Consider the following 20,014-nt stretch of genomic DNA (forward strand, 5'->3'; position numbering starts at 1 on the left):
TATTGGGCTTTAATAAATCTGTGAGCGCATTAGCCAGCAAGTGCATAAATAATCACCATGACAATCTTTGTTATTATGACAGTAGTTATGGTAATTCATTAGCTGCCTGTTTGTGTTACACCTTAACAGCTTTTTGCAAAGGTATCTGGTACATTATTATAAGAAGCAGAGGCACTTCACACTTTGTAACAATGAGCAGAATCCACGGTAGGGTGATGTATGTGCCTTTAAAATCAGAATGTTGTGTGCATCCTGGGGCAGTCAGATAAGTACAAACTGGGCAAAGAAAGGAATGTTACTCTTCATAAGAAACCACACACATGTATTAAAGCACTTGGGTTCTGCAGAGCAAGAGAAATATTTGCACTATACTATTATTTCTTCATCATATTTCAAAGTTAAACACTTTTCCCCTAATTGTTGCTTCAACTTTATGTAGCTGTACTTGATCCATGCCATTTTAGATACTCCCATGTAAAGCCAAATAGTTCTCAGTTATTTAGCATGAACCTGAGAGACAAGATGATGCTGCATACTTGTATTTTAAATACTGAGCTGCTGTTATGTGTGGTGACACACATGAAAATGAGAGGAGGGTCTGGCCCACAGTAGTAGCAGATGCTTAAAACACACCTTATTTTGATTTGTTAAAGTTTTTCTTACAACACATTGAGAAAATGCTACTGAGACATCCAAATTTTTAAATAAAATACATTGTTTTAAAAGGTAGCACTTGCTTAAATATATGGTAAGGTAAAGGGAGGCACACAATTTTAGCATAAAATATTGTACCTATTAATTAGAAGTGATCTTGTTTTCATCAAAAAAGCTTTGGTTTTTTTTTCAGGTTTTAGGTTTTTTAATTTGAGTAGGAGTTCCTTTCAGGTATATGTACTTTAACAATTTTATATGCACCTTTTCAGGTATATGTACTTTTCCTTTAACAATTTTTTATGCACCTTTTCTTCCCTTCTCCTCTTTTCCTTTTGTGTGGAGAGCACTGCTAGGACACAGATGCTGAGCTGTGGAAGGTGTTTTTCTGGTGATGGCATCTGGCTGCTTGGCAGACTCCACAGGCAGTAGCTGCCTTCTAGTTGCCCCTGGGTTTGTCACATGGTTAAGCTGCCGATGGGTTACTTAGACTGGGTTTCTGGATGTCATTTTCTGTTAGCATACCTCACACTTGAAGGATTGGCATAAAAATAATCTTAAAACAAAGAGAATAACAGTTATGTGCTGCAAAAAAACTCTCAACCACCCAAACCAAACAAAAACATTTGCTATCATATAGATCCCAACTGTAATTTTTGACAGTGAACACGTCTGGTGCAAAAGGAATGCTAATACAAAGAAAGACAGACTTCTATACACAAAAATAGGAAGGAATGAATACAGTTAACATTACTTTTAAAGCACTTCTTTCATTTAGATGAAGATGTATGTGAAATTTTTGAGTAGGATATTTATGCTTCTGCACTACCTTTTTAAAAGATTGCTTTTCCTGAACTGCCACAGACTTTGCCAGTGACAACAACTCAGGTCAGCACTTTCCATGGTTTTATCTATGCCACCCAAAACATGGGTTTGAGCGCATACAAACAGCAGAGAGACTGTTTAGAGACTGTTTCCTTTACTCCATTTGACATCAAGCTTTTTTAAAGCACCTCTACAACAAAAATAAAAAATAAGGAGCCCTAAAGATGGTGGAATTTTTTGTTCTGTGCAGCTTCTTTTCAGAAATGTGGACTGGAAATAGTAAAGATGTTGCTGGTTTTGGTCAGCTTGTAAAAACCTTTTGCGATCAGACAGTTCTAAGTATTATTATTGCATGTTATATACTCAGAAGGAAAATTCTGGAATTATAGCTTTGTAACACTATGTACTAAATATACTTGGGAAGAAAATAACTGCATTACCTCTTGTACTGCAGGATTTCAACAGCACTTGCAGTCACTCCTTAGAGTTTTTCATCTTTAGAAACCAAATTGCTCATTGTCTAAATAGCTGAACTTTCATCTCTATAAATAAGATATTTCAGCTTTGCACAATTCATTTTAAATGCTGAGAAGTAAGGATTCTCACTTGATTCTCAATAGTTTTATTGTTCAGTTTCATTTACTCTTGCAAATGTATTTGTTGAAGATGTAACATAGGATTTACATTTTTAGTAATGGAAAATCTTTAGAATTAATCAGGATCCATAATATTTAGCACTTGTTTATGAAGAAAAATAAATTACAGTTTCTAACAGCTTTGGGAAAAGAAGAGACAAAGAGAGAAAAGAAAAGTGTCTTTTTGTCTTGGTCCTAGATCTTTCAGTAAAACAAAATAGAAGATTAACTGTTTCTAGCACATCTTTCTGTTTGAACCAAGCCATGTTCTGCTGAGCTGCTTTCTTCTTCATTTTCCAAGTAGAGCTGTTGCAATTTGTCATGCAAGGCCAACCTTCATCACCTGTACTTTGATTATCTGCTACGCTTCGCTATGGTTTCTTACCCCAAAGGATAGCAACTGAATTATATCCCCACTGCTGTGACCAAATTTCCCTCTCCAAAGCAGTCAGCTGAAATGTGTAGCCCTTGCCTTTTTGCTCTTGTATATACAAGGGCAACTGTTCTCTCTTGCCATTGCTTAAGTGAGGCACACAAATGTAGCATTTGAAAATCCCTCTCTTCAGTGTCAGAAGCCTGGTTCTGAAAACTGTAAAACTGCATCCTTGCTTACATACCTTAAGCTTTTCACAATTGTTAACTCTGCAGGAGCACTCACTAACTCAAAATCAGCAGTACTTATATCCTGGGATCATAAGGATCTAACTTGGTGAGCCTTTGGGAAAATAAGACTCAAGCTACACTTTTTAAAAGCTAGTTTTTAAAACAATCAATTATTGAAGCTATTGAATATCTAATTTTTAGTCAAGGACTTTCCTGGTCATTGATTGGCATAAGTGTTATTAAATACTCTTCTGTTTATGTGCTAGAGATAAGTTGAAAAACATTTCAGTGTTTGAGTTAGATTAATTATTTTAGTTACTACTCAGTAGTGAGCAGGTTAGAATTTCAGTTGAAAAAAAATCTATTGGACCATTTGCTTTCAAGCATTAGAAGCTAAGGATTGTTATTCATTCAATGTTTGGGTTTTTTCCTTCTCCTTAATCTGCAAATAAAATCTTCATAATCCGACCACCTCAATGTGTGGTCCTAAAGTGCCATTTCAAGCCACAATAGCAGTATTTTCAAAAATACAATATTTTTTTCTCCTTGCAATGGTGGCATGCACATATTTTTCCAGACTGGCTAGCTCCCCAGTATTTATAAGAAGTTATACAGCCTCCAACACCACATGGCCATGTTGCCAGCACAAGATTTGCAGTGATTTGTGGACATCTTTGTTTTAAAGTCTAAGTGAACCAGAAAGCTAATTACTGTTACTTATTTTTGCTTTTATGGTGTAATACAAATTTATAGCAATGCCAGTCTAAAGTCAGTAGTAGGACTTTGGAGTAACACAGTGCCTAATTATACACACACGTGTATACAAATGACAACATTTGTTCCATTTTGCTCCCTTTAGAAACATTTCTTCTTCATGCTACTTGCAGTACAGCCAGTACAGCCCTCACACACTGGGAGAGTAGTGGATAATTCTGATTTTATTCTGCTTTTGCTGTTTGTGTTTCCAAAATCAAGCAGCCTCCTAGTTACTGTAACAGCCCATTTTTGTGGTTGTCTATATGACCCTTAAAGTGCTGTGGACATTTCAGTTGCCAGTCAGGCTCAAGGACAGAGCACCAGGCCACCAAGGAGCCCTCCTCCAACCAGTGTCACATCTCTCTCTTGGCATTAACCTCAAACTACTCAGTCAAGATACGGCTGCAGCATGGGCTGGAGTTTTCAGGGATGATAAACACACCTTTGCTTACTTGTTTGAGCTATAAGCTCCATTAGCTTTGCATGCCCAGTGTTGGTGCCCAGGTGCTAGCAGTGTGTGGGTCGGGGGAACTGTGGAGTGGCCACAGGGAGGAGAGGGCCCAGTCAATTCCAGCTGGTTCATCAGCAGCTCCCGCACAGGGCACCTCAGAGCCCAGCAGTCATGCTGGTGGCTCCTACAGAAAAGGCAAAATGGCACACAAGCGGTGAGGGGTGAGGGGGAAATGAGCAACGGCTCTGTTGGCAGCCAGCTGGAGGGGTGGAGGTGCAGGAGTCGGCACCAAAGGAGTGAAGCTTGGAAGAATAGAGGATTGTAGTTTTTGTCTGTGTTTCTCACTATCCAACTCTACTGCAACTGGAAATAATTTTTTTTTCAAGTCAAGTCTGTTTCAACCATGATGGTAGCTAGTAAGTCTTTATCTTGACCTGTAAGGTTTATCATCTTATTTTCTCTCCTGTCCTGTTGAGGAGACTCAGGCAAAGAGTGGCTGGCCAGGCTTGGGGCAGCTCACCATTGACTACTGACTTTTATTTTCTAAGAAAGGCTGATTAATGTGGAAATAGTAACTCATCACTTTGCTTGCTCTGATAGTTTACCTGTGAAGGGAAAAGGAAATTGTTTTTAACTTTAGTTGTTAAATGTGGCTTTATTCTGACATAGAATTTCTTCCCCACATTTAGTGTACACTACATTAGATTCTAAAGTTTTCATCTGCTTTAAGTAAAATCTAAATCATCTCCCCCAGATAGTTCAAGTAGATGCTGAACGGGTTCACAATACTTTTTCCTTAAAGGAAAGGAAAAGTATTTTGATAGTCAAAAATATTACATTGTATTTAAGTTTATTATATCTTCTCTTTCCCAGTACAGTGCAGATTTCTAAGCTGAAAGCGTGCAGGGTTTCTGAAGTTTAAGAAACATTCTTCTCACTGTTATATATGTAGAGCATTCTCCTAAGCAAGCATAGAGTGACTCAAAGAATATGCTACAAGTTATAAGATCCTCGTACTAGAGGGGAAGAAAAGCCACTTAGAATTGTATGTAATAGTTTGTCTTCAGTCCTCAGGATATCATTAAAAGCTCTTTCTTTTCTATTTTCTTTTTGTTCTAGTGCAGGAAAAACCCCAGTGTTTTAGAAAAAGAAATATTTAAGCACCATTGTTTTCAAAATATGATCCTGTTATCATAATGTAGCCTCTGTGTGCTGTTGAAAAGGGGTGGCAGGAAAAATCCAAATGAGTTTTCATTTGTCACTCAGAGTTCTGACTCTGCCTTTCCTTCATGCATTTGTCTAGCCACTGAGTCACTGAGTTTATAGCATTGTGTAACTTTCATTTCTGTGGAGGCTTGTTATATTAGAAAAATTGTTCCAAAGAAAGCAACAATTATGACATAAGCACATCTGGCTCTTGCAAATTATTCTTTATTAAGCTTTCATTTAATTACATGTGCTGAAAGGTCTGCTTTTGATTACTGTAATTTTTTTTATTTGTCCATCTGAATGATAGTAATGTTGGAAATTACATACAAACCACCTGGCTTTTTTTTTTTTTTTCACTAATAAGGCAAAGTTTATATAGATTTATGTGTAGAAGAGGGATTAGGATCTTCTCTGTTTATGGTAGAAGAATTATTGCTAATGCTAATTCAAGGTGAGGGTTTAAATTTGGTCACTGGAAGGAAATTAAATCTATTTGTTCTTGTTCAGTAAACACTTTAGATTGGTAGGAATAGTTTACTTTCATATACAAGTCTTTTATTATGTTTCAGTGAAACTTTTTGTAAAGTTCTGTGAGGATATTTTTGTGTTTTCAGCATAACTTACATGAATTTTGAAGGTCTACATTCCTTACTAGCATTTATAGAAGTCATGACCATCACTGTACATCAAGATGGAGACATACTCTGTTGTCTGTTTCGACTTTCATTGCTGTCTAGAGATGAGGCAGAATCACCATTTATAGCAAATCATTCCTATGTCAGCTCCCAGTAGAGGTTCTTGAGTTGATGGGCAATTTTGGGGTAAGAAAAAAATGGCTTGAAGCATTGTTGCTTCTCACAGGGGTTTATATCTCCTTTTCTTAAATAGCCTTATAATGTTTAGTATAAACTTCTGCTCGTTACCATGACCGTCATTACAAAGAAAGAAGGGAAAAAAAAATCACCTGAAAGTCAAATTAAGAAGAAAATATATTGGTGTATGTGAGGTTTGGGCTGTTTGCTCTCTTTTTTGATTTTGTTTTTGTTTTTTCTTTTTGAAAATAGCAAGAAGAGAAAAGCCACAAACAAGAAAGTGCTGGAAAAAAATAACTAGTTTCTTTAAGAGAAGAAACAGTGAAGCCATAAAAATTATGTACATTTACAGCTTCTTTTTCTTAGGAATTTTGCAGGAATATATTGTATATCTTCTTGTCTTCCAGCAACTGTATGCAGCTCAGCTGGCAAGCATGCAAGTTTCTCCTGGAGCCAAAATGCCATCTACTCCACAGCCACCAAATTCGACTGGGGCACTCTCACCCACTGGGATGAAAAATGAGAAGCGAGGGACCAGCCCGGTAACTCAAGTTAAGGTATTTTTCAGCTAAGGAAGAAGTCAAGATCTAAAAAGAATAGTGAAATTAAACGGTCTGTTGAATTGTTTTACAGTTGGAAGTTGAACTGTGTGAAAGCTCTTCAGTATTCAAGTAAAATGTTCAGTTTTAGTGCTGTATGATCAGTGTAGAGAAGGGAAGATAAAACATTCGCTTCTTGCTTCCAGAAATGCCAAGCGTCCCTCTTCCTACCACAGGCAGCACAAAGGATTCATCAATAAAATGTGATATTTTCAAGATCTCAGTTTCTAATCTAGTAACGTGCATGAATGCTCTCTGTTTCATGAATTGTTTCACATTGAACTTTGGAGTATCTTGAAGTACAGTCCTGGCTTGTATTGTTAGAGCAAGAGAGAGACTGTGTATCTTCTAATTATTTTACAAACCTCTAGCTGTACTTACTCCATGGCTTTGGAAAAAGCCTCACATAAAGAGATGTAAGTCAGGACTCTGAGGAAAACATTGTGTCACTGCAGATTGATTTGACTTGTGCTGATTTCACACAGCTGCTGACAAGTGGGCTGCTCCTTGTTGGTTTTGCACCATTGCTGAATGCTTGTGCCTGCTTATTCTCACTTGCTAGGAACCAGGCAGCTACAACATGGCATTTGCCAGCAGCTTGAAATGAGCATCACGCACCCCTTGAAATCTGTGGTACAGCTCGTACCTTTGGGTGGAACTGGCTGACCTATATTGTTGTGTTCTCTTGTGGTTGTTCTGAATTTCATGAGACCAAACATTCTCAGAAACAATTTACTTCAAGCAGTAAAGAAAGGTAGCACTTTAAATTCAGAACTATTAAAAGAGACCTAAAGAAGGCGTGGAGTGACTGTGCAGAGAGAGAACGCTTTCTTTTGCTAGCTGCTACCACCTTACAGGCGCACACTGTCCTTCACCTCAAATCAGTCTGGGAAGATTTTACTCACTTGAGGTGAGGGTTTAATTTTTTAAATTTTTTTTTGACATGAGAGTAAAATATCATTTGTTTGTTCATTATCATCAATCATCAGGGTAAAGTGGGCGAGGAGATATTTCTCCCTGGGCTGATAAATTTCCGTGACACTTTTTTGCTAGGCTGAGAGTACTAATAAATAAAATACTATTCCATTATGGTCAGATCTAACATTTATTTAGCAAAGTGTTCACTTTACTTAACTGCAGATGTGTATTACTCTAATATTTTACCTTTTGCAATCCAATACCAGGCTTGAGAGCAGTCAGTGAAATCTACCACATAAGCAGAGCTTGTTATGGTCAATACAGAAGCCACCAAAAGCAAAGCCCAGGTTTTTCAGCAGAGCTGCCGTAGTATAGTAATACCTAACACCAGTGGTTTATGGAATTGAGAATATACCATGGACTACTTTAATGTGAAAAAATAATTTCATAAATGAGTGAGCCAAATGGATCTACACCAAACCAAACCTTTACTATATGAGTAAAATTTTCCCTGGTTAAAGTCAAGCATATATCTCCTTGAACCAAGGCCTATAGCTTTGTGGCCAGCTGAGTCTCATTACAGTCTTGACCACATGCAAATTCTTGGGGGTTTCCCTACATAATTTATCTTGAATGCACTGAAATACATGTTAATTAAAAAAATAATGGGGTTTTATTATTATTTTTATTAAGCATGGTGTTGATATTAAAGATAAACTACAAGTGCTCCATGTGAGCAGATACAAATGGCTACTGGAGAAATTAATTATTAGTACAGAGACAGTGCCTGTATGCTGTGATGGAAATTGTTACCTTTATAAGACATGACATTTTGATGGTCATGAATTGCTTAAGAAATCCTCTAGCTTTTTTCTGTTTTTAAACAGTTATTTATATAAACTACAAACAATATTTATAGAACTAATGGAATTATTTTACAGCAGTCAGATCTTTCAAAAAGTAATTATAGCTTTTTTTTTTTTTTTTTTTAAAAAGTCCGTGACCAGAATGTTTTCCAGCTTTTTGGTTTCCTTGCAGAAATGAGACTGCTCTCTGTGATGTACAAAGAAACAGGTTCTGGCAATGTTTAGAGTTTTTTCACATGATTCTATCAGTACTGTACAGAAAATTATTTAGAAATTGAACATGGTCACCTGGGTTAGGATATGTACATGCTTACAGCACCTAGTCTGGCAAACTTCACAGTCTGAGAGGGTCTCTGAACTCTCACAGAAATTTATTGAAGCCGCTTTGTGTCTGTGCAAGGAAACAGCTTGCATGTAAACATGCCCACAAAGCACAAGAACGGACTATGCCCCTTGGACCTTTGTGTTTCTGCTTTCATTTGGACTTCGAATAGGTGTGGACAGTTGTGCACATTGCAAGGTCACGAAGAGTAAAAATGTCATGCAGTTTTACAGAGAGTGATGTCACTATAAATACCTGTTTGTTATATTTTCCTGGTGTATATATTGTGTATGATCAGATGTGCCTTGCTACAGCACCAATGGACAGTAAGGAGAATGGAAGAGCTGAAATAACATGGTATTCTGATGTACATCTCTAAGCGTTGAAATGATCAGTGCAGTGTTTTCAAAAAGGGACAATATTCTGATCTTGCATTTAAAAAAAGGCATAAAATATACCCAAAGCATAATTCTGCTTTGGGAATATTTTAAAGGAGACATCTATCTTACTAGACTGTTTAATTACAGAAAGCCAGTTTCACAGTTTTCCTAATGCTCTGTCTTGCTTCAAATACTAGGCAAGCTCAGAGAATGGGAAGGTTATACTGTGAATATCTGTCCTGATAAAAGAAATTAGTTGCTGGACTGAGTCATCTTCCAAAGGTTAAGATATTTCTTAGATGGACTTGTTCCCCTATAGCACTGAAACCAGTTATCTGTCAGAAAGAATTTCTTCCCTAATTGCATATGAAAAGTATCAAAATATATAAAAATCCTGATACTCAATTTGCATATCCATAAAAATATTCCTTGTCTTTATGCAAATCCACATACAAGTACACTAAAGGTTGAATGCAGCAGAAATAACTGCACAATACAGAAATAATTACAGAAGTATCAAACAAGAAGAATAGCATTTATGTGGGGGGAAAAAAATCTTGATTTTACATACATCTGTCAAAAAATGTGTGACAGATTTGAATAATAAAATATTGTAAAATATACAAAATTAAATAGTAGAAAAGAGAATACATTTTGAAATGCATATTGTACGCATTCATTACCATAGCAAGTCAAGGAATTTGAATTCTTATCTGCTATTATGGGGGAGCAGTATAGATTATTTCACCACAGAAAACATGCACTCAAAATAAGATGTATGGAATGTGCAAGTTAGCAGCAGCATTAATTGTGAGCCAAAGAACTGTCATGACTTCCAAATGATCCTTTCATAGACGTACTTCTGAATCCTTAGTTTCTAATACAGTTAAAAATAAGCTACATAACTTATTTTTATGGTGCCAGGAACTTTTCAAACAGAACCAATGCAAAAAGCATTACTGAGCTGCTGGAAATTTTAAATAATTCTTTGTAAATGCCTTAGGTTAATTTAGATCTCTGAAAACACATTAGGAAATTAAGCTGTAATGTGAGCTAATTCAAATTTTAATTTGGCAAAAAGAATGATCCAGCCACATAGTTAATGTAAATAGAAGCATAACACAGAGAAATTAATGAGGTTTCCTTTCGTTGAATCTTAAAGAAGGCAGATAATTAGCTTCTTTTGTTATTATTGCTGGGGAATGTGGTATTGTCTTCGAGGTGTAAAGTAACTGCTGCCTGCAAAATGATGTGTTCATTTGTCTTTTCCTAATGATTATTTACATTAAACTCTTGTAGGATGAAGCAGCCCAGCCACTGAATCTTTCAGCCCGACCCAAAACAGCTGAACCTGTCAAATCCCCAACATCTCCAACACAGAACCTCTTCCCAGCTAGTAAAAGCAGTCCAGTGACAGTGACGAACAAGAGTGGCATCCCCAGCCCGCTCGGTGGATCTCTGGGAAGAGGATCCTCTTTAGGTAACTAATCTGTCCAGGGGCAAGAAGAAAACCGACAAGTTTTCTACATGAAATATTATCTTAAGTACACTTTCTTCTGAATTAAGTAGCTATTTGGGCCTACATTTCTGGTTAAAATTAAAAAACACCCCGACTTAACAAACAGGAAAGAATCTGTAAGAAATATGCACACATACAGATAGATGCATAGAAGAAAACAGAAATGTGTATATAAAAGGTGTAAAAGAGGTTTGTATGAATATCTTCTGCAAAAAGTGCAGCTGAGTGTATGCTTTGAATTTTGACCTCTGTACTAAACAAATATCTTTGCATGCACATAGAGCCTGAGTGGATACTGGGCATACACACATAATAGCTCAGGTGATTAGTGTACATGGAGTGCAGTGCATCATACCTTAAAATAAAGAGGTTCTCAAGCACTTCATTGAGACAGGGTTAAGCAACATTCAGTATCTCTATGGTTTACAGCAACCCAAAAGCCAGGCAAGAAGGTATTTTCAGCTGTTTAGTCCAAATATATTGTTAACTTTATCCAGAACAGCATTTTAAATGAAATCTAATCCTTTGCATTGTGGGTATAAAGTTATCTTGCAAAGACTGCACACTGAAAAAATATATATATATATGTGTGTGTGTGTATTAACAAAACCAACAAAGCTTCAATCCAGCCAGTTTATTTTTTTTATATTTTTATTATTTGTTCACTCATCTGTCAAGATTTTGTTAATTCATGTGGTTACAAATAGGGAAAATTTTACCCGTGTTCACGATTCTTTAGTTAAGAAATAAAGCTTATTAAGTAAGGAACCAAAATTGAACTCAACACTATGTGTGAGTTCTGCCCTAAACAGTCAAGAAACAGAATCAAGAGCTGTAAAATACAGATGATCAGCCTGAAAGTTCAAATAGTAAATTTTGACAGTGATGAAATACTTAGTGCAGACCACTTATTCACAATCTGTAGCTCAAGTGTACTTGCAAAATATATGGAAACACTTGTGAATAATGAACTGGTATGTTAAATACATACATTAAATATATAATAATTATTATTTCTTTTATCCCCAAAACACTTGTGAACATCAAGATCTCTGAAAGATATTTTCAGGTGTCTGTGTGTTCTTCCTGTCAATTTGTTTCCAGCTATCACTGCACTATCAGACAGTACAAAGTGGCATATCAGCTTGAAGTCATAGACCATTCCAAAGGAATGATGAGAGAAGATAATCCTAAAGTGTGAATATTTTTCTTGTAAAGTCATAAAAAACATTTCCTCTTAATCCTTATGTGTATAAGAAACCAGTGAAACATTGTCAAAATCATCAAGGAATGTCAGAGATATTGCTTCTATTGCAATAAATTTAAGTGATTGAGAGTCTAACATTCATTACAAGTCCCCAGGTTAGTTAGGCTCTAGAATGGCAGGTAATTCCTGAACCAGTTCAGAACACTGGAAATTTCACCCAGCAAGAAAACATCACAGTTCCATCTGTGGATCACTGGTCTCTACTTGTCCAGACCTCAGTGTTAAATCAATTCTTTAATTCCTTTAATCTTAATATTTTAAAGTATTATTTTAAAGGAATTTGTAGTCCTTTGAGGCTGAATTTGCTATATTTTACTCAGCTGAACTTCAACCAAGTCAAAAGAATTTTAAAATTCCAAGTCTTAGCCTGTTTGTTTTGTGGTTTCGTGTTTTGCAGGGAGTTATCTAGTTGGTTTTGCTTGCTTGTTTGATTTTAATTGTTATTTATTTTTATCTATAGTGGACAATTAATAAGTACACAAATGTAACAAATTCAGAGCTTTAATCAAAGACATTTGTTCTTGTATGTATAACAGCAAAAAAAGTGCACAGGCTTACTAGTCACTTCTGTAGATTAATTCAGCCTTCAAACAGACAATTGCCACTCCTCCTTGTGCAGATGTTAGTTGGTTGCAGCTTTAACAGTACGAGAGCTGAGTGCTTACCCCAGATATTAATTTGGATAATTACCTAAATAAAGTGCATTCTCTCTTTATAGATATCCTTTCCAGTCTTAATTCACCTGCCCTATTTGGGGACCAGGACACAGTAATGAAAGCCATTCAGGAGGCTCGGAAAATGAGAGAGCAGATCCAAAGGGAGCAGCAGCAACAACAGCAGCCGCACAGTGTTGATGGAAAATTGCCCTCCATGAATAACATGGGTCTAAACAACTGCAGGAATGAAAAGGTAATGTCTCTCATTGCCACCCATTCTGTCATTCATTCTTCTTTTCCCTGCAAATACCTTCATATTTTATATAAAATAACTTATGAGAGCTTTTAGCCATCTCTGATTTCATGTGAAGTACACCTTGTCACTTCCCAGTGCTGTGCTGCAAACTTCTCTACTTGTACATGACAGCATTCAAAAAGTACCAGTTCTGTGCACTCATGTGATGAACCTGTAAGTTTCCATATAACAACGTGGAAAATGCATTGTCTGAAGCTAGTGACGACTGGATCTTGAAACGTGCTTTTGAGAATGATTGGATTGATTAATGTGGCCAAAAGGCTAGTTGTGTGCTAGTATGATCAAGTATTACAGTGCTGTTGGATGTATTTGAATGTTCTTGAGTTTGAAAAGCAACAAAGTATTTAGACTCAAAACAGCACTTTTGGCTTTTAGTTTCAATTGGAAATTAGACATCAGACTTTTTTGTTAAGTCTTAGTTGTAGTTTCCAAACAGGAATGAAATGGGTCAGTAGAATAAATTGCCAGTCAGAGAAGTGGTGTGAGAAAGTCACCAGTACAGGACAGAACACAATATCGTTCAGTTTACCGAGTAGCAATCGGGAATGATATCCAAAAAAGTGAGGAGCATTTTCTATCACACACCCTTTAAGGACTCTTGAGAGGACAAGTAAGTGTCTTGGAAGATTCTTTATACCTGTACTGACCTGCTCTATGGCCTTTCCAAGGTCTACAAGATCTGCTCCAGGAACAGGTCTCTGTGTGTAATAGCCAGTGAAAACTGAATAGGAACAGTTGGGATCCACTTTAGCAATAAATGAAAAGAAAAGAGGCATGTTCACTAACCTATGAAAGCAACAAGTGTTTCAGGCTATTTCTGCAAAAAGAAAAACCAGGTCACTTCAGTGCCTATAATTCATTAATGAAAATTATTATGTGCTACATCTGTGTATTAGAGGGTAGTTCCTTTGTATCTTGGAGGAGGGAGGGAAAATTATATTATACTCCAAAGACTCAGGAATTTATAGTCCAGGATGAGTTCAAGACTCAGCAGAATATTAACTATATCTTAAGCTGTGGATTTGACGTTACTATGATCTTTCCTCAAGCCACAAGGGAATGCTTGACAAGTAAGCGGATTGTAGCAAGGCACAGAAAGGCAAAGAAATGTTGTAAACAGACCCATCAAAAATTGTTACATACCTTTTAATCTACATTTTCTATTTCTCCTTGATAGGTTCTTTACCCGAAACAAGAGAAAGGCACAATGTCTATTAAAAAGATTTGTTAAACTGTTTCCACACAGGATTAACAATACATTTGCAAGTCAAATTCAAAGACTAATAAATATTTATTTCTGCTAGTGTTAGTTTAAATATCAGTATTGAAAACTCATTTAATACAGACTGATGCTATGAGAAACTACAGAAATTAAAAACTAATCAAGCAGGCTACATTCAGACAACACTTTAATTGAGAAGTCAGTATTTGTCCTAAGAGGTAGGCTACTAAAGCCCAAGTTATAAAAATAAAATAAATGTCACACCTATGATCCATATTAGGCATTTAAAAAGTTATGCTTATTTTAAAACATAGGTTGTGAGGTTCAGTAGTTTGACATTTAAAAATATCTAATACACTATAAGGGCTATTAGAGGAATTCTTAACATTTGATTGACTTTGCAAAGTATAAAAATGGCATCCACTTACTTATCAGGTCTGCTCCCTGAGTATTTTCGGTACCATGTTTACATCTTGTATTCAATATAACAAGTTTCTATTTCGTCTTTCACCTTTTAAAGCAGTCAGTAAATATTTCACTGAATAATCTGAAATTTCTCTTTTGGTGCCAGTTATTAGCAATAGACAGATTGATGTACAGCTTCCAGATTGAGGTTATGCATCGGGCAGTCAGAGGAAGAAAAAATTTTTTACTTGCAAATATAGCAGAGTCAATAGGAACTCTTTAACAAATATAAACAACATCACTCTCAAACTCCATCTTTTATGGGGAGGCTTTTCATGCTGGCACTTGAAACTTTGGAAACCTAAGAATAAAACAACAGCAAAGAAATCTGTTGTTAAATTTCCCAGTTCCCTTACATAATCCTGCTGGGTTGGTTTATTGTAGGATGTACCATAGAATGAATCCTTAAGGCAGGAAGAAGCTGTAATATGTACTTCGGTTTCAACTGGGGTGTGCTAGTCTGTTATCCTTGCTCTGCAGATGCAAGAGGAGGCAGGGTGTACAAAGGAATTTGGTACAAATTAGCAATTTTAAATGCTAATATGTCCCCAATCTCTATCCTAAGGAAAATAAAAGAATTAAGTCAGCCATGAATACTAAGGGGATGTATTTATATTTTATAGCAAGTCTAAAATACATTACAACGAGAAGCACCCTTTACATAATCAGAATTCTAGAATACTCTTCTTTCCCCCTTCACCCTCTGCCTTTCAAATTCACATTATGATATCTTTCTTTTACTCTATAAATGATGAGCAGGATGATCAAAATGGGGAGAGAGGAGGGATGATATATCACATCAATTAGAAAAACATGACTTTGAAATAATTGTATGCCGAGAAGACTGTGTATACTTCCTGTCATAATCCCAGTGAAGCTTTGATAACATAGTTGCAATTTTGGATGGGTTTTTTTGAAGTACCAGGACCCTGTGTTTTCAGGACCAAATTTTCAGAAATGGGCTTCAGGTAATTAGACTTGTATAAATGAGTAGCTAGAAGCCGACACCAGAAAAGAAGATGACAAATTAATTGCCTGCAGCTGGATTGAAAAAAAAAAAGCTATTGAGTTGTGGTCAGTTGCTGGTCTTCAAGTTCAGATAGCTGGGAATAGTTTGTTGTGCAAATGATTGCGCCTATGAAATTATGTACATAACTTCAAAGCCTGGGCTGAGGCCTTTTTGAAAATGTGTTATTTAAATCTCAGAAAGCTTTGTATTTGGTTAGAGACACAGAATTGAAAATTGCCTCTGTTCATATTCTGCGGTTCAAAAAAAATACCCTACAAAGTGCTCGCAGAGATTTGCTCCTCAGAAAGACCGAAACAAAAACATGCAGCACTCTGACACAGTCCAACTTTGTCGTTTGCTAAAGCACTAAGATTAGGCTATACTTTGGAGACTGTAGCATTCTGTGAAGATCTGCAGTTACAGAGATAGTTCATGTACTGTTATGGGGTAGGGCAAGCAGGTAAGCACCGCGCATCTGCTCGCTCACTCCCCCCCAGTGGGTGGGGAAGGGAATCAGAGGGTAAAAGTGAGAAAATGTGGGTTGAGATAAAGACAGATTAATAAGGAATCAAAAGCTGTACATGAAAGCAAACCAAAACGAGGAATCAATTTGCTACTGCCTGTTCAGCCATCTTCAGGAAAGGCAAGCTCCATCACATGTCACAGTCACTTGGGAAAAATCAATGCCAAAAGCTCAAAACGTTTTCCCTTCCTCCTTAACCCAGCTTTTATTGCTGAGCATGATGTCAAATGCTGTGGGATATCCCTTTGTTAGTTTTGATCAAATGGCCTGGCTGACCCCCTCGGACCTTCTTTTGAAACCCCAACCTACTCACTGGCAGCCCGTGCTGCTGTAGAAGCACCTGTTGGCAGTAGCTAAAACATCTCTGTGTTATCAGCTCAGCACTATTTTGGTTACAAATCCAAAACTCAGCACCAGGTGAACCAAAATTAACCCTATCTGAGCCAAAATCAGGAAAGTGCACGGAAGGTAAGAAGTCCTTATGGCAGAGTTGACTTTTCCTACTCCATCTCATGCCATTCAGGTGTAGTCTGATTGAGGAAAGGCAAAAAGTAACTGCATCAGTAGTTTCACAGAGTAAACAGAAACACTGGAGAAGGGGAGAGAAGTAGGAAATTCCAGAGAATAGATGAACTCTATATACAATAAGCAAAAATAAAATAAAAAGAAAATCACTTTTGCTTGGAGGACATGACTTTTTTTTGAGTCAAGCCATCTTTGACTTGGACAAAAAGGAGTACTTCTTGTTGAAGACAGGTATTTGCCTTACTAGAGCTACTTGTATTTGGTTTAGCATTTCAAACTAGCATGGTTGCCTGGAAGATTTGCTTTGATTTAAGGCTTTAAATGAACCTGAAAATGCTATATAATTTATAAGATAACTGACATTATATTTAAAAGGACCAGATCCTCTCTCTTTTGTACACAAAGCACTGGCAAAAACACTTCAGGAAACCTCTCCTGGAAAAATATAGGCAAAAATAAGTTTATTTCATTGAGGAAAAACTTATGAAAACAAAGCATATACACAACCTATAATCACACCAACATACCCGCTAAACCCAAGGATATACTCTCACCTCCCCATTTGCTTACCCACGAGGCATATTCATTGATATCTGAGAGGAAGAATTTAATGTAATATTTGTATGTTTAGATTGCATTTTCACTCTTTTGTAGATTTTTTCAAGCAACTGTGTATAAGCACTATGAAACCAGAATTAGACCACGAAACAAATGACACGAGTCATCACCTCTTCCAGGGAATTATGGTACTTTAGCACCTCTTATGGTACTTTAGCACCTCTTATTTTTTTCTTTCTTTCTTTTCTAAATCAAAGTTTTACAAGTTGAATCCACATCATTTATCCTACTGTAGACCAGAGTTCGTATGCAAAATGTGTACATTCTTAAAAATGTGTATTATTTACCCTTGGAGATGTTACAGTCGATTGATCAAATCCATATGTAGGCATTTGGATTTGACTTGATAAGCCATAATGGCCCCTTTGGAGGTGTTACGGTCTGCTGTATTTAGGGACTGTTAAATATGTGGATTATTGACACAATAGAGTGTAACAGCTCCTCAGGAGCTGTTATGCTTCATCATTTCCATGAAGCTACTGCACATGCGTACAAACTTTGCCTGATAAAAACACTTCAGGAAGTCTTTGTAGGGAAAGTTAGCAGTCATGCATAATCTCCTTCTGACTGCCTGCAGCCCTGCAATGACTCCATTGTTGTATTGCTTTTTTCTAAATGCAAGCAGGGCTGGATAATGGTGCTAACAGCTTTTTACCTGCCTTTTTCTCCCCATAAATCCAGTATTATGGACAGCAAAACTGCAGAGGGAGGAGTCTCACTGTCTTTTCTGCAAGTGCAGGCTATTTCTCAGACAATCATCAAGTGAAGTACCTTGTTATTAGCAGCCTTTTTATTATTAATTTCTCAACTCTGGCTGGTTTTTGTTTAAAGCAGATACTTAAGAAAATACATTTCCAGTGCATCTTGCATTCAAATTTTTCTACCAAAAAGTGCTTGTGATGGTTTGGGTGTTAGCCCCCCCCCCCACTTTAGAAATCACCCAGACTAGACTCAGCCAGCTCTGGAAATATGAATGAAGCTTATATTTACAGCTAGCACAATATACAAGCAGATATTTACAGTATATACAGAAATATACAAGGTAAAAGGTAATACAGAAACACAACATCCTTCCCAGAAACCTGAATCCCCAGGAGGGGCTCTCAACCACCCCTTCACCTTCCCCCTACCCCTCTCAACCTTACCCCAGTCCCAAGGAAGAATGGAGGTTCAGCCAGGGGGTTAGGAAGCAAAGTCCATAATGGAGGGTGAGGTTAGAGAATAAGGTGCAGCTCAGCCAGTTCCCCAGCAGTAGCCCCAGTGAGAGTGGTTATCTAGTTTTTATTTCTTGTTCCTATACATCTCAACAAGCCTATGAGGGAAGTAGACTTTACCACTGTTTTCCTTTCACAGCCTGTAATCTAGTTCTTCTCACCAAAACATTCTAGCTTGCTTCAAACTAGCACAGTGCTCATGACCACCCTTAAATTAAGAACATGAATAACTTGGTCATAAGGCTCTCGTGGGTTTTTATAAATCTTTTTAAGTAGTTCAGATTTGCAATGACTGAGGTCTATTTTAATTTGCTTTTATCTTTCAAGAAAAAAATTTAATTTTCCCCCTTTAGTTTCTTACAAAAGAATATTTGTAACTAGTAAATAAGAAGTCAATGCTCATGTTGCAGTCTGCTGGGAAACAATAGAAATGGCAAGCATTTTCAATTTGATCCTAATTCCAGCTGGATAAATCTTGGTTCTACTTATAATGAAAAGATCACATACCTCTTAATTTACTGGATAGCAGTATCAACAGTAAATGAGTTTTGCACAGTTACTACTTTTATTATGATATTGTCTCAGTAGTCATTGTTTCAAGGTCTGTTTTCACTGCAACTTAAGGAAGGTCTTGCCCCATATGCCTCTAGACTTAGGTATAATTTAATTTAAGTGAATATACAGAGACTCTGTAATAGAAAATCTGGAATTGTGTACGGGGAAAAAAGAAAGGCACTGATTTGGTTAAGCAACTGTTAGTGAGGTCTCACTTTCTTGCAAGAGTATAGGCAATTTATTCAACTCAGTGGGAGTGTATTCCATCTGTCTAATGAAGAATCTGATTTCCACAAAGAGACACTGCAACTGGGAACTGTTTTTCCTGAGTACGTCATTCTGCTCAATTGCAGACAAACCTTTCCCTGGGGAATTACTGAGACATAGCAGGACATGCATAGAGACAACCTCTGCACAGATCCATCATTTTGTAACATGGATGACTTCTCTAAGTTAAATGCCCTAGAATAGGGAAAAGTTTCAGCTATAAATCCCAACAATCCTCATAATTCTTAGAAAACAAACGTCCTTTATACTTTGAGTTCTGGCTGTATATAATACATGTAAGCAATGGGTATTTGTTCCAAATTTTTCTGAACCTAAAATATTGTTGCAGTTTCTTTTTTAGACTTAAGGTGTACCCTAGGTACACAAAACTATGCCTTCATTTTATATCAACTGGTATTTCCTTAATTTTGAAAGAAAAGTAGTGACTCAAAAATTTTTGAAAGTAGCTGCAATGCAGGAGCCTAAGTCCCACTGAACTAGCTCTGAAAAGTTTATCCCAAGGCAGACAAGCAGATTTCTTACTTTGTATACACTACCAGTCTATTTTCAGTGAAATTCAGCAGTTTTATATCCTTCTCCAGCACTTTTTACTACGATTTGGACAATTCAGAGTTTCAGCTGATGTAATACTGCCCCCTTTTATTAGAACTGGAAAACATGCTGGACTTGAAACATTTCGTTTTGTACCTGGGGAAATTCTGTTTCTTTATGCCGTTGCTTCCAATATTTGAAATTGCATGACAGGATATGATAAGGCAGGAAATCAATGAACAGAGGGGGAAACAAGTAGTGATTTCAAGCAATATTTTT

The 20,014-nt window shown here is 36.8% G+C and overlaps 1 protein-coding gene across 12 annotated transcripts in view; it reads left to right on the forward strand.

Annotated features, from left to right (window-relative positions):
* SOX6 (SRY-box transcription factor 6) overlaps positions 1 to 20,014 on the forward strand; it is a 397,240-nt gene that overhangs the window by 322,758 nt on the left and 54,468 nt on the right. For all 12 annotated transcript variants that reach the window (XM_064163636.1, XM_064163637.1, XM_064163638.1 and 9 more), the window contains 3 exons: positions 6,350 to 6,499; positions 10,327 to 10,507; positions 12,532 to 12,722. In XM_064163636.1, coding sequence (XP_064019706.1) covers positions 6,350 to 6,499; positions 10,327 to 10,507; positions 12,532 to 12,722 — 522 coding nt within the window. The remainder of the gene's footprint in view (positions 1 to 6,349; positions 6,500 to 10,326; positions 10,508 to 12,531; positions 12,723 to 20,014) is intronic.

Source organism: Pogoniulus pusillus, chromosome 24 (genome assembly GCF_015220805.1).
Source record: "Pogoniulus pusillus isolate bPogPus1 chromosome 24, bPogPus1.pri, whole genome shotgun sequence".
In the NCBI taxonomy this organism is placed as follows: Eukaryota; Metazoa; Chordata; class Aves; order Piciformes; family Lybiidae; genus Pogoniulus; species Pogoniulus pusillus.